The 25436-nt window shown below is 38.5% G+C and overlaps 3 protein-coding genes across 4 annotated transcripts; 1 reads left to right on the top strand and 2 right to left on the bottom strand.

The window, feature by feature from the left end:
* Positions 1–244: 244 nt before the first annotated feature.
* LOC125475305 (probable E3 ubiquitin-protein ligase ARI7) lies at positions 245–14117 on the bottom strand. The gene is made up of 11 exons (XM_048580022.1): positions 14025–14117; positions 12776–12880; positions 12599–12687; positions 7633–7740; positions 7401–7491; positions 7203–7292; positions 6704–6751; positions 1776–1847; positions 1544–1643; positions 1333–1459; positions 245–825 (listed from the first exon to the last, which is right to left on the bottom strand). The coding sequence occupies exons 1-11, from the start codon at positions 14115–14117 to the stop codon at positions 648–650; spliced, it is 1101 nt and encodes a 366-aa protein (XP_048435979.1). The 3' UTR covers positions 245–647.
* Positions 14029–17806, top strand: LOC125475233 (probable leucine-rich repeat receptor-like protein kinase At1g35710). The gene is made up of 3 exons (XM_048579797.1): positions 14029–16411; positions 16454–17182; positions 17276–17806. The coding sequence occupies exons 1-3, from the start codon at positions 14176–14178 to the stop codon at positions 17644–17646; spliced, it is 3336 nt and encodes a 1111-aa protein (XP_048435754.1). The 5' UTR covers positions 14029–14175; the 3' UTR covers positions 17647–17806.
* An 862-nt stretch (positions 17807–18668) lies between these two features.
* On the bottom strand, positions 18669–25120 carry LOC125475235 (NAC domain-containing protein 17-like). 2 transcript variants are annotated; one of them, XM_048579799.1, is made up of 4 exons: positions 23893–25120; positions 22167–22168; positions 20237–20654; positions 18669–19507 (listed from the first exon to the last, which is right to left on the bottom strand). In XM_048579799.1, exons 1-3 carry the CDS (start codon positions 24661–24663, stop codon positions 20294–20296), a joined length of 1134 nt encoding a protein of 377 aa, XP_048435756.1. In that variant the 5' UTR covers positions 24664–25120; the 3' UTR covers positions 18669–19507; positions 20237–20293. The 2 variants fall into 2 exon arrangements, 1 of the variants encoding a protein (XP_048435756.1); XR_007256650.1 differs by lacking the exons at positions 20237–20654; positions 22167–22168; positions 23893–25120 and adding an exon at positions 19690–19777.
* Positions 25121–25436: the final 316 nt, after the last annotated feature.

Here is a 25436-nt window from a genome sequence, read left to right on the forward strand (position 1 = left end):
AGCAAAATATATTTCAAGTAAAAATAGGATAGAATAGGGCACCGTTCGAATCCGAAATTAGAAGAACCAACATTCTTGATCATACACTCGTTGAGTGCAAACTGCAAAAACCAAAACCAAACAATGACGCGAGAAGCATCAGATATGCGATGTTTTTTCCCGCTACTCATTACTTGCTTTTAACTATTACAATGAATGCAATTCCGAATAATTTCACAGCATACGGATTCAGAAAACGAGTCCAAACACAAACGTTACTGAAACTGATACGAAAATAAATACAGCATATCGGCATTCACAGTAGACAACTGCAATATACTTAAATTAGGTCGTGGAACCCCTAGTTTATAAGCACGTCGATGTTATGTACAGAATAATCACATTATGTTTCCACCAACACACACAAATACCAACAGGCCAACCTTTTTTCACCCTAAACGGCATCTGCATTTTTTTCCATTTCAGACTATCATAGTTTTCGTACCAAGAATCCATCGTCTATTGTACACTTGTTCTTAGCTTGCGTTAACTTCTTTTCTCCAACAGACTTGGGAACACAGGAAGCTAGAATACTCACCAACGGTGATGGCACATGTGGCAGGCGTGGAATTGTTGTACGATACTGATCACTGGTCCAAATATCCGTGCTATACATTTCTGCTGGACCCACCACCTCGACCGGTTACCTTTCCCCTTCCACCTTTTGCTTTGCTGCTTCCTACGTTTTTTGAGCTTGTTGACCCACCGCAAACTGCTTGAGAGTCCACATCACATAGGCCTTTCTCTAATGCCATTACCAGGTTCTGGAAGTAATTTTTAGTCACCCTGTCACAATTGGGAAATGGATGAGAAGATTGAATCAGGCAAGGGAGTGAATCAATTTGTAGTCACAGATAACTGACCGTGCAACACAATAACATACCCCTAATTTAAAAAATAAAAATAAAAAAATCCGCAAGTAAATTACATGAAAAATGAAAGGATATTGTCTTCCTTCCAGTTCCTATCCTAAAGACTCACTCATTCGCACACTCAGAAAAGCCGGTTCTTGCACACTTTTATCTCTTCACTTCGCACACTCAGAAAAGGATTGTCTTCCTTCCAGTTCCTATACTAAAGACTCACTGATTCGACCTTTTCATTTGCTGCATTTTGCATCCAGACAATGTTGAACAGACAACTATACACTAGGAAATTCAGTGCGGTTAACCAGATCAGAGATTTCCTCTTTATTTACACATAACTCCATTTGTTTTTTTGGACAAGACACATTTCAACACTAAACATTCCATGGAAATTGAATTTCAACTAATATTTCATCACAATATTTACCCGGTAAGTCCAGCTAGCTTTGTATGGAAATCAACGAATTCTTTCGATGGGCCTTCTGCACTAAGGAATTGCAGTAGCTCCTTCTCTGCACACTGATGAAGCCTTTCCAAAGCAGACTCTGCCTCACCTGAAGACAAAAGCAGAATTGAATATTTCAGAAAACTTATAAAACAACTCCTAACTAGTTCCTGCAGATATACACAGTTAATACCTTGCAAGTACTCAAAAAACTGCCTCTTCGCTTGCTCACGCTCTGGCAGGTAGTACCCATAAGCATATGTCCATTTTAGAACTCTCCTACATTCAACAATCTACAAACACAAAGAAAAAAAGGCAAAAATAATGTCAGCATTTCATCACCAAACAAATCTGATTTCATGTTATACGTACACTGTGCACTAAACTAATTCATTTTATATCTAACAAGAAACGCAGGAATTCACCTGCTGCCAGGCATCGGTTATGAACTTGAGCTGAGACTCAGGCTCGCGCTGTATGTCACTAAGTTTCTCCATCTGAGAGAGAGAAAAACAACGTATTCATCAGTTATTACATAGTAACTTCATAGAAATCCCAAATAGCCGACAAGAGTCCGGTTGAAACAATCATACCCAACATCCTCTAGCAATCGATGATTTTTTTCAGTAAGAAACATAAACTACCCTTTTTTAACTGAAGAAACCCAATCAAGATAAAATACACTGAATCTCTTGAATGCTTTAACAGAGATTTTAAAAGGAAACAAAAGATTTAATACTATCTCTAAGTATATCCACTTCCTTGCCTTCTGTCAAAAAAAGAATAACCCGCCATTTCCTTCCTACCACACATTCCATAAAGGAGCCAATATTGCATGCTACTAAACATGAATCTCTGATTTAATGACCGAGATAGTTGAAGAGCCACCGACTGTCTCACAAGTCATTGTTGAATAAGAAGAGTATCCAAGATAACTCTAATGATCCCAAGAAGAAGAAAATAGAACACACTCTTAAAGAAAGCTCACAAAACAAACTAATTAGCAAAGCTTTTCTTAATTAGCTCTAGGCTTTGTATTTCCTTGGATGATTTACAATGCTTGAGGACTTGGGTATTTATAGCAAACCAAATGAATAAACTAAGATTATTTATTACCACACAAAACACATTAATTGCACCTAATTTATTTTTATTCAACCATGCCTAACATTGCCTAATTTTCCATACCTAACTTTGACATTGATTTTCAACACTCCCCCTCAATGTCAGCTCTCATTCTTTGCACTGTGCTGAGCAGACAGCGAAAATTTTCGAGCTTGCCTGTACTTAAACTTTTTGTGAACAAGTCCGCAACTTGATCATTCGTCTTGACTTGTCTCATCTCAATCTCTTCTTGTAGAACCTTTTCTCTGATAAAGTGGTAGTGCACTTCCACATGTTTAGTTCTTGCATGAAAGACTGGATTTTCCGCCAAGCGAATGGCCGATTGGTTATCACAGTACAATGGTACTGGATAATCTACTGGTTGATGTAGATCACTTATCAACTGTACCAGCCATGCATTCTCTTGAGCTGCCATTGCTGCTGCTCTATACTCTGCTTCAGTGGTTGACAATGATACCGTCGGCTGTCTCTTGCTACACCAAGAGATGGTTCCAGAACCAAGCTTAAACACATATCCAGTTGTTGATCTCCTGGTGTCATGATCTCCTGCATAGTCAGCATCACAGTAACCAACTAACTTGCAGTCTTCACCTTTCTTGTACAAAAGACCATAGTCAATTGTACTCTTCACATATCTTAGTATTCGTCGAACTGCTTCCAAGTGAGGCTTCTTTGGATTTTGCATGTATCGACTCATCACACCAACTGCATAAGAAATGTCAGGTTGAGTCAAGGTTAAGTAGATCAGACTACCTACCAATTGTCGATACATCGTCGCATCTTCCAAATCTTTTCCTTCATGTGCACTCATTTTGACATTTGGCTCCATCGGCGTAGAGATCAGCTTGCATTCGAGCATTCCGAACCTCTTCAATAAATCTTTGGAATACTTCTGTTGACAGAGAAATATTCCTTCTTGTGTGCGATCAACCTCTAGACCAAGGAAGTGCTTGAGTTGACCAAGTTCCTTCATCTGGAAACGGACTGATAAATTCTCATTCGTCCGAAGAATTTCTGCCTCATCATCACCGGTTATGATCAAGTCATCCACATACACTAGCACGATAGCTAGCTTTCCTTCATTGGCTTTGACAAACAAGCTGGAATCTGCAGGTGTTACTGAATAACCACTTTGTGTTAGAAATTCAGCAATCTTACCATACCACGCCCTGGGTGCTTGTTTCAATCCGTAGAGTGCTTTCCGCAGTTTACACACATATTCAGGATGATCTTGGTTCTGAAATCTCATTGGTTGGATCATGTAGATCTCCCGATCCAGCTCTCCATGAAGAAAAGCATTCTTCACATCCATCTGCCACAGATTCCAGTCTTTGTTGGCTGCAAGTGCAAGTAAGACTCGTACTGTTGTAAGCTTCGCCACTGGACTAAACGTTTCATCATAGTCTAGTCCGTACTGTTGAGAGAAACCACGAGCTACCAATCGTGCCTTGTACCTCTCGATTGACCCATCTGGACGACGCTTTATCTTGTAAACCCACTTGCAGGATATGGGTTTCACATCTCTTGACTTTGGCACGAGATCCCAAGTCTGATTTTGCTGAAGTGCATCAAGCTCTTCTTTCATAGCTGTCATCCACTCAGAACTCTGCGATGCTTCTTCGAACGTCTCAGGTTCTGTTGCTTCTTCAATTATGGCTGCATTGGCATATTTGGGATTTGGTCTCCGTGCTCTTGTTGACCTTCGGAGTTGAGATTGTGGAGTTGATTCTTCCGGTACACTAGGCCCACCTTCTTCGTCTGGTTGTTGATACATGCCAGTTTGCCAAGTACTCTTAGGTACTTCTTGGTCGACATCGTCTCCAGTAAGCAAATCTTCAGGCTCATCTGGACTTGATTGGATTTGGGCAGCTTGGTCTCCTAGTTTCCCTTGCAACGTATCTTCAAACTCTTTTGGGTCAGGTGATGCCTCATTTTCTGAGCACCAACAAGATGATGCTTCTGCGTCCCATTCTTCCTCCACAGCTAGAGACGCAACGACATCCCAATCATCTTTAATTTCATTTTCTGAGCACCAACAAGATGATGCTTCTGCGTCCCATTCTTCCTCCGTAGCGAATAATGCTTCAGCATCCCAGCCATCTTCACTATTCTCCTTCGAACTGGAAGTAGCAGTATTACTTTCAACAGGCTCTTTCTTGGTCCAACAATCTTTCGCCATGTGGCCATTCTTTCCACAATTGTAACACTTGCCCTCAAATCTTTTATTATTCTGGGACTGACCACGGTTGCCGTGATACTTCGGAGCTCCCCCTCACCGAGAACTCCCTCCTCCTTGATGACCTTTTTCCTTGTCACCATTTCTTTTAGATCCACCACCAGCACGCTGCTTAAAGCTGCCTTTGCTTTTGTTGGTGTAGAGCGCTTCCTCTTCACTTTTCAGTGAGACTCCTCCCATTTGCTTGGCCATAGCTTCTTGACTTGCAAGCAAATTTTCAAACTCAACAAGCGATGGTTGTGTCGGCCATCCTTGTATAGCGGCAATGAACCCTCGATATTCGGGTCTCAAACCATGGATAATTATTCTCTTCATCCTGGTTTCCCCAATAGGAGCTGTTGGATCTAATTCTGAAATTTCGCGGCATATCGACTTCACCTTGTGAAAGTACTGGGCAATCGTCATGTCGCGTTGTACCATCGATAGCAGCTCATTCTCAAGAAGTTGCAATTTTGTATCGTTCCTCTTCGAAAAGAGTGTAACAAAAGTGTCCCATGCTTCCTTTGGCGTTTTAGCATCCCGAATGTGCTCCAACATTTCTTCTTCTATTGTGGTCTTTAAAGCAAACATTGATTTGCCTGCTTTAATTTTCCACTTCCGCAAGACGCCGTTAGCATCTTCCGCTGCCGGTTGTGTAGCTTCACTACCACCGACAACCTCCCACAAGTCTTGACCTTGAAGGTAAGACTCTATACACGTTGCCCACGTGTTATAGTTTTGGCTGTTGAGCTTCTTGATTCCTCCAACAACTTGAAGATCACCCATCGTATCGGCAAGACTTTGACTACACCGAGAAAGCTTGAGTGACTACCGTGCAGAGTAATACACTACTCTCGACACAAAGAAGCTCCCTCTCAAGGTTTGTGATAACCCCAACAATAATCTCAAGAAACCTTTTCTGATGTGGAAGATCAGTCAAAACTGCAACCACAGAGCATACTCGGAATTCCAAGAGACTTTACAACCAATGCTCTACCAAGAACGATCCCTGACCGACTTGGCTCTGATACCAATTGTTGAATAAGAAGAGTATCCAAGATAACTCTAATGATCCCAAGAAGAAGAAAATAGAACACACTCTTAAAGAAAGCTCACAAAACAAACTAATTAGCAAAGCTTTTCTTAATTAGCTCTAGGCTTTGTATTTCCTTGGATGATTTACAATGCTTGAGGACTTGGGTATTTATAGCAAACCAAATGAATAAACTAAGATTATTTATTACCACACAAAACACATTAATTGCACCTAATTTATTTTTATTCAACCATGCCTAACATTGCCTAATTTTCCATACCTAACTTTGACATTGATTTTCAACAGTCATAACCTGTCTCCACCTACGGACACTAATTCTATCTCCTTTACACACTCAGACATAAGTTTCCTACTCCTGGATGTGGAAAAAAAAAAAAAAAGGTAACATCTTCGACAAATGCAAATGAGACATCCATATAGCGTCCCTAAAGGATGATTTTTTTAATTTACACTGTCAAAGTCTACCAGTTGACATGAGAGGGTGCAAGTGCAACCACAACTACGGTTCTAGTTCTACAATCCGCTCGAAAGATGAGAAACACAACTATGGTCAATTTTTCTATTCTATCAAGTCTAATTTCTGAAAGGTGAAAACACATAAAATCTCATGTTTATGCTGTTAACCCTACACAAACTTAATTTCTAGCCTTGCATCTATGAATAGAGTAAGTACAATCTTCCTAGCATCTGTCATTAGCAACATGGTCAATTACGAATACAATCTTCCTAGCATCTGTCATTAGCAACATGGTCGATTACAATTGATCAATAATATTTCAGATCTGCAAAGTTTATATATGGTTCTAGTTATACAATGGAGTAGAAAGATGAGCTCTAAGCTCATACTGTTAAACACATTTGAACTTCATCCAAGAATGAAAATCGCTAATACATGAAATCATGTATATATGTTTTGTTCGTATATATGTATGTGTGCATGTAGCACATAGACTTACATGCACAGTTCGCATTTGATTCAAATCTGCAAGAGCCTTGTTCCTCGACTGCCAAGGAAGAAAAAAAATTAGTCAATGATTGAAAGAGAGAAGGACTTTCATAAAGATCCATTTTAAAGAAGCATTAAGGCTTAGCCAATTAAATTCGTAAAATGGAAGAATAATGCACAGAAAATTCTTGATTCTAATTTAAGGAAGCTTCCACCCTCCTATGCAGTCCCTGCAAAACTGAAGTCACGCACAGGTGTCTACCTTCCTACTACTGTTTGCTGCAACAAATTCGGTGAAAATTGAAATAGAAACCCAGAGTGTAATCAAATAAGTGTCAAGAGAAGCAATATCTTCTCTGATCATTGAGAAAAAGGTCACTGACAAAAAACACAGCCAGGCTACTAACATAACTGAATTTGTTAAAAATTGGCATGATGAAGATCTCTTGCATGAATTCATGGTATAGCACAAGAAACAGCGGAATTTTGAAAAAGAAAATTGTGAATACCAGCTGATTGCTTGCCCAACGTTCATAATAATGAGTGTATTTCTCCAGAGAATTTTTTGCCATTTCTCTTCTTCTCTCAGCTTCATCATACTACAATCAATAATACAAACTCTAAGTAATAGAAGAAAAAGAATGCTTTTCTTCCAAAAGGGGAAATAAAACAGAATTACTACAAAGAAAAGTATAAATCATCCTTACAGCTCCCTCTTGCTTAGCTGCCTCGTAGCGGTTACATGCATAGAAACCACCCGTCCTTTCACCATGCTCCGCCCATGAACCAAGGCAAAGCCTGCACGGTGCATATAATTCATTTAGCATCACATGTAAAACTTAACCATATTAGAACAGAATCAAAAGAAAAGTATTCAGATATTTTTTTCCAACAATAATAAATTTCCATTGAAGTAAGAAACAGAAGCAGAAAGCATACCAGCAAAATTCAAATTTGCAGGGTGGTGTGCATGTCATGTGCATACATCCTTGGTTTTTTTCGATAGGCCGCTTGCACTTTGGACATGGCTTAGAATTGGCCAGTATCCTGAGCATCATTAAAAAAGGTTAGGACAGAACAATACAAAATGAATCGTGAATTACCAAGAATTCCACCAACTCACATAAAAGTGTTGATAAAAGTTAACTTTCAATGGAGTATTTGAAACTAAAACTAATCATGTTTTCACTTTGCACCACTCAATTCAACATAATTAATGAATATACTTCCAGACGTTACAGGACCAGTGACGCAGCATCGTGCCCTACACTAGGCCATGAAAATTAAATTCAAACGAGCATGTTTTAGTTTATTCACAGTCCCGTATCATGTGTAGCACCCAAACAGAACATTGCATTAATGTTATCCAACATGATCCAAAGCAATCTAACCCTCCGTCCTAATCCAATCCGAGTTACCAAACATGGTCTGAGGCAAAAATTTAAGAGGATTTCTGACGCTAGACACACTAACCCATGCACACACGCGTAACTTGCGCATAAAACCTATTACCAAAAAAGTTAATATTTCCCCACAATTTATCACATTAAATTCCCTTGCATACCAAAAGCAGTGGAAGTTATCAAATCAGCACACGAAAATTAGTGAAAAATAAAGGTTAGAGAAGGAGAAGAAAAACATAATACTCTAATTATGACAAGCACATAATGAAGGGGTATTCTTACCATGGAAACAACCAGAAAGCCAATAAATGTATCAAAAGAGAAATGCATTAAATAAAAGTGTAAAACCACAAAATACAATTTTGGATGCTAAGAGAAAATACAAACCAGTTCATGTTTTCAGACTCAGCACTGTTGTTTGAAATCCATTTCTCCACAGTGCTACAGTCGACAGGACGACAATACAAAGTTTAATACATGGGTACAAATTAAAACTAAAAATAAAATATTACAAATTTAAAAAAAGGTTGCAAATTAAAAGTGGGTACAAACTAAAAATATAAATATATGATACAAAGTTTAGCCATAAACATAAATATACCATATGTAATTTTTCTATCATTGATTAATTATACAATGTCACATGATGGTAAACAAATGGGCAAAAAAATAAATTAATATATGGGTACAAATTAAAACTGAAAAGAAAATTGGTACAAATTAAAAAAGGTTTGCAAATTAAAAATGGGTACAAACTAAAAATAAAAATATATGATAAAAAATTTAGCCATAAATATAAATATACTAATTGTAACATTTTTAACACTAAATGAATATATTTAGAAATAAAAAATATTTTATTATTAAAATAATTAATGATGTTATTAATACCCAAGGATCTTGATCAAAAATTGAAAAGGAATAAAATTTTAATCAATAGAGTAGCAAAAGGAGAAATGAGAACCTAATTTCTGCTTAAAATTGTCAACCTGGCATTATTGAGTACTGAAACACATAGATAACACCATTTTTTTTAACATGACTTTTTTATCATGATAACATTAGCTTTCTATAAACAAAGTAATGAGATAGACGTTTGATAAAGTTGATACATTAACATGTTCTCTTTGATATTGTTATTGAAAAGCCAATCTTAAGGACATTTATAGATGTTTTATATTATTATTAATAATAATAATTCAAATCTTGGGTAGCCAAAAACATTTCAGATTTATTGTACAACTTTGGGTTTGCATCTCTATAAATAGACAAAATAAAATCGCTTTTGAATCTTTTATTAATTCAAATCTACACCTAAAGAAGTGAAAAAACACGGGCTAGACTGTGAGGGTGCGTTTGTTGCACCGGATTGTCTCGGACTGGACTAGCTTTAGGAACTAAGCTGGATTGGCTTAGACTAGACTAAACTGGACTGGCTTAATGAAGCGTTTGGTGTAGCGTTGGACTAAGAAGCTAGACTAACAATAAATTATTATTATTATAATATTTTAATTTATTTTTTATTAAAAATATCAAAATGAATATATGAAAAAATAAAAGGGCATAGCCCTCTTCTTCTTCACAAATTGCAGGTGCTTTTGCAACTTGGAGAATTATCAAACTTTCATCGACTCAAATTGATAGTAAATAGAACCAAATTTGCAGTTTAGAAGATGAACGAGCCTTGTATAAGATTTCTTGAACATTGGTTTCACCCTCACCCTCACCGACAGTTCCACTCAATTCGTTGGATTTTTGTAAGACTACCATAAGCCTTAATGTAAAAGGTATTGATTAACTGGAAAAGATCATATACCAGCAGAAATTAATGAGTTAATAACAAAACATATCACAATTTACATAGAACAACTTTGTATTTCAATTCATAAAAGGAAAAATAGCAGATAAATTGAAAACAAATGGGTAGCAATCAAAACCCAGAAACCAATCAAATATGAGAAATCAATTAAACAAATCGATCAAAAACAAAAATCTATCAAAACCCATTAATAATTTGACGAATCTTCAAAACAAAACTGAAGAAAACTAAGAAGAGAAAGTGGCAGAGGAAGTTGTGATTTACGAGGACGTGACGGTGGTCCTGGGATGGTCCAGCGAGGTTGTCAAGCAGGATGAGGAGTCGAGCAGAGCAAGGAGCCGAGTGGGACAACGCAAGAGAAAAGAAGTGTCTTAGCAATCGGGTGGTGGTTGGGGGGGGGGTCTTGCTAAGACTATCTAGCGAGCCCCATAGTCGAGGCGAGTGAGGTTTAATCCCACTAAAGTTAGTCCCTTCCTCTAACAAACATGGGACTATAGTAACACCTAATCTAGTCTCCAGTCCCACTTAATGAAGGCAAACAAACGTTCCTTAAGAGCTCAACAACATGTCTCATACTTGAATTTATACAAAAATTTAAGAAAAATTAATAAAGTAGTCCAACTTTATTAATTTTTCTCAGTTCAGGTCTAGATGACAAAAATATTGTAAATTAAGGTACAAACCTAATTATTTCCATGAATTTGAGCAGTAATAGAAAGTATATACTACTACAGGCACTTGCAAGGATTAGAAAGGTCCACTCGCATGGCCTTCAACATTCATTCTTTTTGTTGCCACAGTAGAGGCATTTCTTGAAGAAACATGGGTACGTAGTATCAAATCTTGGAGTTGCGACAGGAGAGACTGCACCCCGTCTTCGTGTGTGACATACGTTTACATGCCTCAACGCACATGCTTGACGTCCATGTTGGATATTATATGCGTCACCGGTTGTGTCTTGGCCCGTTCGTTAGTGCGGAAATGAGATTCAGACTACAACCTCACCAAAATACAAACCCACGGTTGAATAATTTAAAATACAAGAAATAAAGACACCGAGAGAATTACGAGGTTCGGAAAAAACCTGTCTATGTCCCCAGAGAGATATTGCTCTTTACTATGAGAATAACAGTACAAGTTACACATGAGTTAAATCGACATAATCCAATTCTAATCCCAAACCCGTGTACACCTACTCGCATAATTTTTCCAAGAGCCTCAGTTCTTTCACTAGAATACTTTTCACTCTAACTCCCTTGATTTTCTCTCAACCCATGGTCAACCTTTCCAAAGGGAGAGTCGGATACTCTCCCCCTTGGATGCTTCTATGATGCTTAACTTTCCACTTTCGAAGACCAAAAAGTCTGAAGTTCATGTAACATAATCAACACCTAGCCTACCTAGCATGCACCCCTTTCTATCCCTAGCCTACAGAGTACAACTTTTTCTCCATTTGCCATTTAATGCATAGAAAATAAAACATGCACAATTTCATGCAAGCAAACACAAAGTCACGGTTGCTGCAATTTCCTTGTAGCATTCACATGGTCTCAATTGTGGTCATATTGAAGACTAATAATATTCAAAAATTCCAAGCGTCAACTCCACGTTTGACGGGAAGACTTGACGGGGTCAGTCAACACTGGCACCATACAGCTCTTTGATTGAGCTGAAAATCCTTTCAGAAATTCCAAACGTAAAGAAAGGATTAGAAAATCTGCACCTCCAAAGTTGTTACTAGCTCCACACACCTTTATTCCCAGCCCATCAAATTTCCTCAAGCATTAATATACTTTTTTGCCATGATTTTCGAATAATTTAGACAAAACATTTTCCAAACATGGATTGTACACATGTTTAATGACTTTGAAACAAAAAATGACCACATTTTAATTAGCAAAATATATTTCAAGTAAAAATAGGATAGAATTGGCCAGTATCCTGAGCATCATCAACAAAGGTTAGGACAGAACAATACAAAACGAAACATGAATTACCAAGAATTCCACCAACTCACATAAAAGTGTTAATAAAAGTCAACTTTCAATGGTGTATCTGAAACTAAAACTAATCATGTTTTCACTTTGCACCACTCAATTCAACATAATTAATTAATATACTTCCAGACATTACAGGACTAGTGACCCAGCACCGAGCCCTACACCGGACCATGAAAATTAAATTCAAACGACCATATTTTAGTTTATTCAGAGTCTCGTATCCTGTGTAGCACCCAAACATAACATTGCATTAATGTTATCCAACATGATCCAAAGCAATCTAACCCTCCCTCCTAATCCAATCCGAGTTACCAAACATGGCCTGAGGAAAAAATTTGAGAGGATTTCAGACGCTAGACACACTAACCCATGCACACACGCGTAACTCGCGCATGAAACCAATTACCAAAAAAGTTAATATTCCCCACAATTTATCACATTAAATTCCCTTGCATACCAAAAGCAATGGAAGTTATCGAATCAGCACACGAAAATTAGTGAAAAATAAAGGTTAGAGAAGGAGAAGAAAAACATAATACTCTAATTATGACAAGCACATAATGAAGGGGTATTCTTACCATGGAAACAACCAGAAGGCCAATAAACGTATCAAAAGAGAAATGCATTAAGTAAAAGTGTAAAACCACAGAATACAATTTTGGATGCTAAGAGAAAATACAAACCAGTTCATGTTTTCAGACTCAGCACTGTTGTTTAAAATCCATTTCTCCACAGTGCTACAGTCGACAGGACGATGAGCTTCCTCTGTACACTGCACAGCCAGAACAAAATTTGACTCACCTATATAGATAAGTTTTCGCTGAGATATTAAATACCAAAAGTTACAAAAGGAAACTTACATTCCAGCTAAATCCATAGGAGCAGAGGCAAGATACATCATAATTTTCATTGTCACCAACAAAATTAACAGCATATTCACAACCCGGATAAGGACACCACTTGGTCTAGCAGCAAAGAAAAAGAATTACAAATCATGGTGAGAAAAATGGAAAAATATGAAGTAAGAAAAATGATATTCATAAATTCCACTATACCACACAAGAGTAATAGAGAGGAACACATCATTGTTCCATCAAAACGAAAATAAACCACTAATAAAAAAATGATACTCATATATTCACACTCACACGCCCACACAGGCACAGGAGTAATTGAAAAGAAAAGAAACCACCAATCATTTTTCAATATAGTAATTAAAATTGGGGATACTTTGGATGCGGTCCCTAATTCTTAACACTCTTTGATTAAAACCTTAATGGTATTCAAAGTTTGGTCAAAGTTCCTTGAATTTGAACACCTCATTATATTACTATTGATATTTATATTTTTATAGTTTTGACATTAATTGTTTGATATTTTATGATATAATCCTATAAATTTAAAATCCCTTATTATGATACTATTAAAAACGGCTACAATAAAAAAATTCAAACATTTTGATTGAATAAATGGATAAAAACTATGTAACAATAAGAAATAATAGTGTTAAAAAAAATTGGTACATTTCTCATAGAACAAAGTGTTAAAAAAAAAACAGATGGCGAAAGAATGTAGCCATAGTGTTAAAAAAACTGGTACATTTCACATATAACAAAGTGGTAAATTAGCAAAGAAGAACGGGTACATTATAAATAAATTAGGGTACAAATAAAAGATTAAAAAATTATGAGTACAAATGAAATTTAAAAAAATATGGGCACAAAAAGAAATTAATACATGGGTACAAATTAAAACTAAATATAAAATACTACAAATTTAAAAAAAGATTACAAATTAAAAGTGGGTACAAACTAAAAATATAAATATATGATACAAAGTTTAGCCATAAATATAAATATACCATATGTAAATTTTCTGTTATAGAGTACAACTTTTTCTTCATTTGCCATTTAATGCATAGAAAATAAAACATGCACAATTGCATGCAAGCAAACACAAAGTCACGGTTGCTGCAATTTCCTTGTAGCATTCACATGGTCATCAATTGTGGTCATATTGAAGACTAATACTATTCAAACATTCCAAGCGTCAACTCCACGCTTGACGGGAAGACTTAACCGACCGGGTCAGTCAACACTGGCACCATACGGCTCTTGATTGAGCTGAAAATTCTTTCAGAAATTCCAAGCGTAAAGAAAGGATTAGAAACTCTGCACCTCCAAAGTTGTTACTAGCTCCCATATTTATTTGTGACGCATACAGACTGGCGAAAAAACATATCATACTGCAACTCAAAACCATGACATTTCTTTATATGCTCCTGCTGCTGTCCGCATTGCCACTGATCAAAACGACATCAATATCGCCAAGAAAACAAGCAGAATCGCTCGTCAAATGGAAGGACGACTGGTCTTCATCATCATCGCCACCTTCGCTACTCAATTCATGGTCCCTCACCAACCTCAACAGCCTCTGCAACTGGACTGCCATTTCCTGCTCCAAAACCAGAACAGTCTCCAAAATAGACCTCTCCAATATGCAAATTTTCGGAACACTGTCCCTTTTCGACTTTTCCTCATTTCCAAATCTCACCCACTTCAATCTAAATGGCAACGATTTCCATGGGCCTATACCGTATACCATTGGAAGTCTCTGTAGGCTCACATCTTTGGACTTGGGCAACAACTTTTTTTATTATCAAATTCCATCTGAGATTGACCAGGTAACAGAGCTTCAGTATCTAAATCTCCGCAACAACCGTCTCTCTGGTACCATCCCTTATCAACTGAGCAATCTCCAAAAGGTACGGTACATGGACCTTGGATTAAACTATTTTAACAATACTGATCAAGATTGGTCAGAATTTGCAGGCATGCCCTCATTGACCTACCTTGCTATGTCTATGCAACGTGATAGTCTATATCATTCAGAATTCCCAGAATTTATATCTCAATGCCGGAACTTAACGTTCCTCGACTTGTCTCAAATTAATTTGAATGGCCAAATTCCACCTTCGATAGGCCAACTCAGGGAGCTCCAGTACCTTGATCTTTCATACAACTCCTTAAACTCTTCTATCCCTTCTGAGCTTGGTCGTTGTACAAACCTCACCCACTTGTCCCTAGCTTCCAATAAACTAAACGGGGAACTGCTTCTGTCCTTGTCCAATCTGAACAACCTCGTCAAATTGAGTTTAGCTAATAACCGATTTTCTGGCACGATTCCGGACAATATAGGTTTGATTTCTGGTCTTCAAAGTATTGACTTGAGAAGGAATAATCTGGAAGGGAAAATTCCATCCTCTGTAGGCCAAATCAGGGAGCTCCAGTACCTTGATCTTTCATACAACTCCTTAAACTCATCAATCCCTCTCTCTATAGGCCAACTCGGGGAGCTCCAGCACCTTGCTCTTTCACACAACTCCTTAAACTCTTCTATCCCTTTTGAGCTTGGTCTTTGTACAAACCTCACCCACTTGTTCCTGGCTTTCAATGAACTCAACGGGGAACTGCCTCTGTCCTTGTCCAATCTGAACAACCTCGTCGAATTAGGTTTAGCTCATAACCATATCTCTGGCACGATTCCGGACAATATAGGTTTGATTTCTGGTCTTCAAAGTATTGACCTGAGAAGGAATAATTTGCAAGGGAAAATTCCATCCTCTGTAGGCCAAATCAGGGAGCTCCAGTACCTTGATCTTTCACACAACTCCTTAAACTCTTCTATCCCTTTTGAGCTTGGTCTTTGTACAAACCTTACCCACTTGTTCCTGGCTTTCAATGAACTCAACGGGGAACTGCCTCTGTCCTTGTCCAATCTGAACAACCTCGTCGAATTAGGTTTAGCTCATAACCATATCTCCGGCACGATTCCGGACAATATAGGTTTGATTTCTGGTCTTCAAAGTATTGACCTGAGAAGGAATAATCTGCAAGGGAAAATTCCATCCTCTGTAGGCCAAATCAGGGAGCTCCAGTACCTTAATCTTTCATACAACTCCTTAAACTCATCAATCCCTTCTGAACTTGGCCTTCATACAAACCTCACCCACTTGTCCTTGTCTTCCAATAAACTCAGTGGGGAACTGCCTCTGTCCTTGTCCAATCTAAGCAACCTCGTTGAATTGGGTTTAGATAATAATCTATTTACTGGTCAAATCCTTCCTTCTCTGGTCTCCAATTGGATTAATATGGAATCTTTGCAACTTCAGTCCAATGAACTCAGTGGGGAGATTCCGATGGAAGTTGAAAATATGAACTTTCTGTTGACGCTCAATCTAAGAAGGAACCACTTGACAGGAGCGATCCCTCAGATTCTAGGCAATTTAGATCTGCTTAAGCTGCTCGATTTGTCACACAACCATCTTTCGGGGCAAATCCCATCATTTGTTTTTCTTGGTGATGTTAATTTTTCTTACAACAACTTGACTGGCCGAATCCCATGCGTTTTCCAATGGGCACCAGAAAATGCTTTTGTTGGAAACTCTGGGTTGCGTGGGTATGTAGACTCGTGTGTAGACAGTATACCCCCTCGGCCCAACGTACCCCCTCGGCACAACAGAAATTTCAAAAAGGATAACAAAAGAGTTCTAATTGGTATCCTTGTGCCTGTTTGTGGTTTATTAATGGTTACAACTGTCATTGGTCTTATGTTCCGTAAAAAATCCAGTCTCGTTTTGAACAAAGTCAACACTTCTGAAAACTTTGAGAGTTTGGAGTCGATGATATTGCAAGAGGAAGTAAAGTTTACGTTTGGGGAAGTTGTGAAGGCTGTGGATGACTTTCATGAGAAGCACTGCATTGGGGCAGGAGGGTTTGGAAGGGTTTACAAGGCAGAGTTGCAATCAGGCCAAGTTGTTGCAGTTAAAAGGCTTAACATGTCAGACTCTAATGATATTCCAGCAATCAATCTCCATAGCTTTCAGAATGAAATTCGAACTTTGACAAGCATCCGGCACCGTAACATCATAAGGCTCTACGGCTTCTGTTCAAGGAGGGGTTGCATATTCTTGCTTTATGAATACTTAGAGAAAGGAAGCCTGGGAAAAGCTTTGTATGGAGTTGAAGGTGTTAATGAACTCGTTTGGGCAACTAGAGTCAAAATTGTGCAAGGACTTGCTCATGCACTTTCTTACTTGCACCATGATTGCTCTCCACCAATTGTGCACCGTGACATAACCGTCAACAATGTATTGCTTGAGTCTGATTTCGAGGTTCGTCTCTCAGATTTCGGAATAGCCAGGTTATTGAGTACTGATTCATCCAACTGGACAGATATCGCTGGTTCATTTGGCTACATAGCACCAGGTAATGTAAACTTAATTTGTACATTTATGGTTCATCTTTTTGCTTATTGGGATACATTTTAAGGTAGCCAGTTTTGTTTTTATTGATGTGCAGAGCTTGCATACACTATGCGAGTCACGGATAAGTGTGATGTATATAGCTTTGGAGTGGTGGCGCTCGAAGTCATGATGGGAAGGCACCCAGGAGATATGCTAGAGTCCCAGCTACAAGAATCATCAAAATCAAGGAGGGACAATGTAGAATTGCTCCTGAAAGATTTGTTAGACCAAAGGTTGGAACCGCCAACCAATGAATCTGCAAAGGCAGTGGTGCTTGTAGTGATAATGGCCTTGGCCTGTATACGAACGCGTCCTGCGTCCAGACCCACGATGTTATTTGTGGCACAAAAACTCTCAGCTCAAACCCTGCCTTGTCTTCCCGAACCATTTGGTATGTTGACAATCAACAAGCTAATGGCACTATAAAAAAAAAAAAAGAAGACAAGGGCGAATAGTTCAAACTTCCCTTTTGTATTCCTGCCACACGCAGTTCCATCTAATTTCTCGTGTAATACATCTTCAGTACTGTAATTACTCATTTGTATTATTTGTCGAATGTGGATTAATGTGTGATGAATTTTCTTAATCTTAATTGCATTAAACCGATAATCCATGTCCTTCCTCTAGTTCAAAGAGCTACCCTAAAAAATTGAACCTACATGGATCATTTTCGCCATGGATTATTTTGAAAGCAAACACATATGGAACTACAGGATGCAATCTGACCTTGCATCTTTGAACCATGTTGCGCGTCGAAGTACATTTGATCTTCCAGGCATTCTTGAACTTTTCCGCTATGTCAAATATAGGTTTGTGCCTTTCCTCTCTAAATCTGCAACAGCCAGAACTGCCTTCACGTTCACAATACAGCACAATAGAAGACACTTTAACACGACAATCTGTTAAATTAGCAAATGGGGAAGTGGTGGAATAACACCGTAGTATTGTGAGCAAGTCTCGGGTGTCCCTGTGGCTTTGGAACCACCCACATAATGATAAACAAGCGTGGCTGCTTTGCCTCAATCCAACACTGACCAGGACATCAAATCTATAGCTTCTGTGCGTTGAACCAAATCCCATCAGGAGTTGTTCTCATAATCCTTGAATTATAATTGTAACTCTTTTAGTTTAATCGTTGTCCTACACGGATCCATCAAACCAAAGGCACATGTGGATTGGAGACATGGGGAGACAGTATGGTATCTGCTTATTGGTTGGCTGGCTTCAAACGATTTTTGAGCTGAAATTTTCTTGCAAAAGTAATAAACAAGAAAAGAGAATGCGGCAATAGGGATTACAGTGAAATGTAAACAACCTACAAATAAGTTGACTGTGCAGAAGTTGCTGAAAGAGCGAAAATAACTGGATGAGATGTGACCCTTATCGCATTGGACTTCTATTGTCAGGTGATACTTTCAGGCCACGCTGTGCCTTAAACCGACTGTATATGATTGTTAAAAGACTGACCAAGACTGTTATAAGCATCCAGATTTTCACTTTGTGGTTCATTCATCTACACAATGAGAAACGCTCTACAATCAAACTAACAAAGAGACGCATGCAGTGAGAAATCATCTTCGTTGAATTCTGAATCAACATGCTCGTGTCCATCAAACTCAGCAAGGCCCGTGAATGTCTCAATGCGAACTTCTTTTGCTGCAATATCTTCATCTATGAGTGCAATGTTCCCCATCATCGTGTCTCTCTTAATACCTGACGTGGAAACCAGGAAATTGATGACCCTTTACAAATTTTGAATATTGAGATAATTTATATTACTTGTTCATCTTAGTGTGTCTCTATGAATGCCAAATGATAGCAAACATAAAAATAATACCAGACACATCAGAAATGCAATTGAAGGCATTTCTTTCAAATGATCAAAATGAGGACTGTCATGCTCTCACGAATGTGACATACATAATATCAGACGCATCAACAGCTACTGAAACTGAAAACCTAAGAGACAGTAGCTTCAAAAACTAGTCCTACACGGTGAAGAAATCCACACCAAAAGAACTGCAAGTACACAGGAAACAGCATGTGAGCTCCGCATCCTACCTCGTACTTAAAGAGATGCAATTTGTAAAGAGAGAATAAAGTGCTTCATTTTTTTAGAATCACGACCATCCTGTTGAGCAGAGAAATTAAAGAACTCATAGGGAATCGATGTGAAAACGAAGTGCCGGTTGTTGACTACCTGACGCCCTCCCCCTCCTCCTTTATCCGGGCTTGGGACCGGCAGCGTAAGATAAACTTACACAGGCGGAGTTAGAGAAATAAAGAACTGTAAAAAGAAAATCAGTTATGGGCAAGATGTCAAGACCAATAGAACTGTAAAAGCAAAACAGTCCAAAAACACAACTAAGGACAACAGCGAGAAACTTGCATTGCTGGTCCAAAACAGAACGTGACATATCTAATACAGACTAAGGTATGAATACTAAAAATTAAACAGAGAAAACTTACATTCCACAAAAAAATCCATAAAAACAGTGGCAAGAAACTTGATAATTGTCCTTATCGTCAACAAAACTATCAACACGTTCACAAACTGACACAGAAAACTTAACACACAATGTTTCCATCAAAATTCAAGCACAATACGCAGAACATGCACATGCTCAGAAGCCACAAGTGCAGAGGGAGTAATTCAAAGGAAAAGAAAACATTAATTTGATTTTCAAATTTAGTATAGTAATTGAAATCATCAACCTTGAAACCTTTTGTCAATAAAAATAAAAAGAAAGTAAGATACTTGGGTGCAAAAGAAATGTATTATAAAGCATTCAGTGCATTAAAATTGGAAACAATCCTAGAAGCACATACATACACATGACTGGGGGAAACACAGTAGACCTGAGGTGCAGCAAAGTGAAAGGCAAGTAATGGATCAGTACAGCAGAGAAGAAGGCCCAGGTAATCACGTATACCAAATTTGTTAATTAACTAATGAACCAAAAGAAATCAGAGCATATATACTAAGAACGGAAATAAAATCTATACTGATCATAACTGTGCTTCTATATGCACGCCATGGAAATTAGACAGCTGCTGTCACCTCTACGTCCCTTTATTGATCATTCACAGAATCGCTCATCCACAAACAGTCTGTCCAGTAATTGAACCCATCTAACAGTTGGCTGAATTCGTCAATTTGAGGCCACTCCTGGGGCAATTTACCTTCAAGCGTTGTCAACCATTCTTTAATGTCTCCACGCACTGCTTCACCATCTAAAGGATATTCCCTGCCGCCCAAGAATATCGGAGAAGAAGGAACATCACTCATCAGTGGCACACATTCATGATCTGAAATATGAGTGGGAAAGGGCATCACATTTCCATTAATGTAGCTTATGCACCCCTGGTCGTGATTGCTAGTGTCGCTGTCCAAGCATATGGGATAAGAAGGAACATCACTCATCAATATCACACTATCCGGTGTTGGATTTGTGACCAAGTGGACAACAAGACAATATAACTTTCGGCTATTAAAATATGAAAAAGGTGGACAACACCTTACCTTGTTTTAGGGAAGAAAAAAGGGAAAAGGTTTTCTTTCTCTTCTACACCCGTGGGTTTTGGTCCTTTATGTTTTGGTGGTTGCCTTTGCAGCCTAATAATAAAATAAGAGAAAGAGATAGAAAGCTAAGGAGGGTGAGTAGAAAGAGTGGAGCTCATTTTATGTTTTGAGCTGAATACAGAAAGCAAGGAGAGCAGAGGAGAGAGCATTCGGCTCTCCCAATTGAAACAGTGCTGCTCCTTCCCATTTGTTTGTAATCCCCTTTTGTTAGTGATCACTCAATCAAAGATATTTGTGCTACATTTTGTGGCTTTTGGGAGAGAAGGAATTTGGTATATGTTTCCATCTTCTCCATTTGTTCTTTGTGAGAGTGAGAGCTATTGGGTGTATGTGGGCTATTGGGTTTGAGAGTTAAAACTCTATTTGTAATCTCCTTTTGACATTAGTGGAATTTCCTCGCCGTCTCGGAACTGGATGTAGGCTTACGCCGAACCAGTATAAATCCTTGTGCCTTTCATTGGATTATTTGTCTTGTCATATTTTGCCGTATTATCTTTGGTTTCACATTTGAAGCTTCCGCACAACAAGTGGTATCAGAGCTCTGGGTTTCGACTTGGGGCTTTGTACAAGTATGTCTATGAAACCATCGAATATGTCGGTGAAATATGATATTGAAAAATTCAATGGGAGGAATGATTTTAGCCTTTGGCGGGTTAAGATGCGAGCTGTGCTAGTTCAACAAGGGTTGCTTAAGGCGCTACAGGGTGTGGAAGCCTTGCCACAAGATTGGTCTGCTGAAGAAAAAGAAGACGCTTTGAATCGAGCACATAGTGCAATTATGTTATCACTATCTGATGAAGTTCTTCGTGAGGTGGATAATGAAACTACTGCAGCTGGTTTGTGGCTTAAGTTGGAGAGTAGATATATGACCAAATCCCTCACCAATCGTTTGTATTTGAAGCAACGTTTGTACACTCTCCGTATGACTGAAGGTACGCCTATTCAAAATCATCTTGATGAGTTTAATAAAGTTATTATGGATTTGAAAAGTATGGATAATAAAATTGATGATGAGGATCAATCTTTGATTTTGTTGTGTTCTTTAACTCCTTCGTATGCGAATTTTGTCGAAACTTTGTTATATGGGAGAGATTCTATTTGTATGGAGAATGTAAAAGCCGCTTTGAATTCAAGAGAGTTAAAGAACAAAGTATTTGGAAATTTGAATGATTCTCATTCTGAGGCTTTGATAGCAAGAGGCAGAGATAGGGAATATGGTTCAGGTAGTAATAAAGGAAATTTGAGATCGAAGTCTAAGACCAGAAACAACACATGCAACTATTGTCGCAAGGAAGGGCATTGGAAAGTTGATTGCCCAAAACTGAAAGATAATGCTAGTGCGAGTGCGAATGTCGTCGATGACGACTTCGACTTTGTTCTATGATGACAATTGGCTACACCAGATTTGAAATTTTTGGATTAAAAAAAAAAAAAAAAAAAAAAAAAAAGAGAATCTGGTGTTGTGGGTAATCTTAAATCTCTCCACTACATATGGAGATTTAAGAGTTTGTAAGGATTCCTTGTTATGATTTGAGAAAGTTGCTTAGTAGCCTCTATGTATGTTTGTGTTATGTCAGTTGCTCTTCATCGGTGTTTTTTTATTGTTTTGGATATTGGTATGGTTTTGCTTTTTTTGGTAAAGTTGAATTCAGTGAGGGCCAATTTGTTGAGTTCTGCAAGTTTGGATAGTGAGGCACCACACTATTTTGGATACACCACATGCACTGCAGAACATTTGTGTGGAACCCTCGTGTAGAAGGCAAGTTATATGCTTTCTAACTTTGTTTGGGCTATGGACATTTGGTTGGATTTGTTTGCCACTGCTATTTGGTCTATTGGTCTCCATCATCTGCAATTAGTTTTCTTGAAGACTCCAGTTGAGGTATGGTTTTGGATCTCCTACTGATTATTTGAATTTGAAATTTTGGTTGTCCTGTTGGTGCTCATGTGATGATGGTAAACTTGAGTGAAGGGCATATTTTCGTATGTGGTATGTGAGACTTTGTTGCCAAATTTGTAATCAGTTTTGACTTGGAGAATGTGCCATGCTATGTGAATGAGTCTATTGGTGCAGTTTAAGACCATGGTGTTTGTGAGCAGGTGGAGTTCATTGTGTGTCCAACTTTGGTATGGTGTACTTGATCTTTTGTTGGTGATATTGAAGAATCTCAGTTCTTTGTTTGAATCACCTTTTGTTTTGATCAAGGCACTTATGGTTTGCAAAATTGGAGAAGACGGTAGAGAAATGGTCTACTTTTGTTGGCTTTGGTACAGTTTGAGTCGAGGTGGAAATTGTTATGAGCACTGGTAAGTTTGGGGAATTTGATTTAGTTCCCGTTGTCTTTAGTGTGTACTTTGGGTGCTTATGGTGATTGTTGATTCGATTCTCTGTGATGCTTTCGGAACTTGGTCAAGGTGGAGATTGTTGGATTTGTGACCAAGTGGACAACAAGACAATATAACTTTCGGCTATTAAAATATGAAAAAGGTGGACAACACCTTACCTTGTTTTAGGGAAGAAAAAAGGGAAAAGGTTTTCTTTCTCTTCTACACCCGTGGGTTTTGGTCCTTTATGTTTTGGTGGTTGCCTTTGCAGCCTAATAATAAAATAAGAGAAAGAGATAGAAAGCTAAGGAGGGTGAGTAGAAAGAGTGGAGCTCATTTTATGTTTTGAGCTGAATACAGAGAGCAAGGAGAGCAGAGGAGAGAGCATTCGGCTCTCCCAATTGAAACAGTGCTGCTCCTTCCCATTTGTTTGTAATCCCCTTTTGTTAGTGATCACTCAATCAAAGATATTTGTGCTACATTTTGTGGCTTTTGGGAGAGAAGGAATTTGGTATATGTTTCCATCTTCTCCATTTGTTCTTTGTGAGAGTGAGAGCTATTGGGTGTATGTGGGCTATTGGGTTTGAGAGTTAAAACTCTATTTGTAATCTCCTTTTGACATTAGTGGAATTTCCTCGCCGTCCCGGAACTGGATGTAGGCTTACGCCGAACCAGTATAAATCCTTGTGCCTTTCATTGGATTATTTGTCTTGTCATATTTTGCCGTATTAGCTTTGGTTTCATATTTGAAGCTTCCGCACAACATCCGGATCAGAGAAATCAGTCGGCTTCATATTGCCGTTAATGTTGGTTATGCACTCCTGATCATCATACCTAGTGTCAGTAATCATATTGCTTTCAATTCCAACAAAAGGCACAACAGCAGGGGTATTGGTGATCACATTCACATTAGAATGTTTTTGTGAACCCGGTTCTTTTCTTGCTCTATTTCTCTTAATCAGCGGCTTCTCATTCGATACTTCTTTTCTTGCCCTCTTAATCGGTGGCTTCTCATTGAAGTCGTGAGTTGGACTTGAGGAATTCATCTTGCTTCCACACCTAGACCTCAGATTCATTTTAAGTCGGGAAAGAACGACCTTTGGGCCAGCAACTACATTAGGAAGAAGACTGTATTCTTCTAACAGCCAGCCGCCATTGTTATTAGAACCCTTGTTGTTATACCTGAAATGCCCTTTGTCCCCGATTGGAATTCCGTCCAAACCTAAAACTTTGTCGGAGGATGTTTCGCTCCAAGTGCCTCCGGCTTCAATCTGGCGTTTGCTGCGGCTATCGCTGTCACTTCTAGAACGCAGCTCGTAGAAGAAGAACAAGTCCTGATCGAGTAGGGAATTTTCGCCGAACTGCTCCCAAACCACCCACGGTGGTGTTTGTCCGAAGAGATTGAACTCTTGAATAAACGGCTTGCCCAAGGGCTTTCCGGAGAGGGCTCTGTCGCGAAGATAGGAACTGACCAATTCTTGATCAGTAGGATGAAACCGAAAACCCAATGGCATACCGTAATAACCCACCTCCATTGCTAAACGCGATTTCAATTCAATGCAATTCAAAACAAAACAAATGCAGCAGCAAAAACCCTAATTTTTTCTTGGGCACAAAATAAAGAAGAGAAAATAAGCGAGAAATTAAAGAGAAGAAAAAGGGAAACCTGGAAGCCGATAGCAGCTCGTCGACGTCTCCTCAATCGCGGTCTTCGTCCCCAAACAAGAGCAACCGAAGAGGAATCGATTTCGAGTATTCATAATTCAATTCAACCGGAGACTGTTGGAGCACTGAATTCTAATTCTGGTTCAAATTCGGACGCGCAGAGAGAGCGAGAGAGAAAGATCTTGAGAGAGAGAGACAGAGAGAGAGAGAGTGAGTGGATTTGAAATTTAAATGAAAGAAAATATGACCGTTTGGTTTGGGAATTGGATGTTAACGTTGCGAACTTGCAAGGCTCACCGCTTAAGCGCGGGTTTTAATCACGTGGCATTTTCATATCTACCACACCCTATATCCCCAAATTGTGAGCCGAATGACTAAAATAACGCAGGGAAAAAAAACAAAAAAAATTCGATTGGCCCATTTGTTTTTCTGCTGGGTCCAGTTCTTTTGGTTATCTGGCATTTTATTGTCAATTTTTTTAGATTTTTATATTAAATTAATGAACCCAAACATTTAAGGGTGAAAGTTGGATTGAAAGTTGATTACGACACGAAAAAGATTTGTTTCATATTTGTATTCACATAGCGTTGCATGATTGACATGAGAAGCTATTGTCACGATGTTTCTATGTTCAAGCCACAAT

The sequence above is a fragment of a genome, unplaced genomic scaffold, assembly GCF_019419815.1.
Source record: "Pyrus x bretschneideri cultivar Hongxiangsu unplaced genomic scaffold, Pyrus_bretschneideri_v1 Contig14, whole genome shotgun sequence".
Lineage (NCBI taxonomy): Eukaryota > Viridiplantae > Streptophyta > Magnoliopsida > Rosales > Rosaceae > Pyrus > Pyrus x bretschneideri.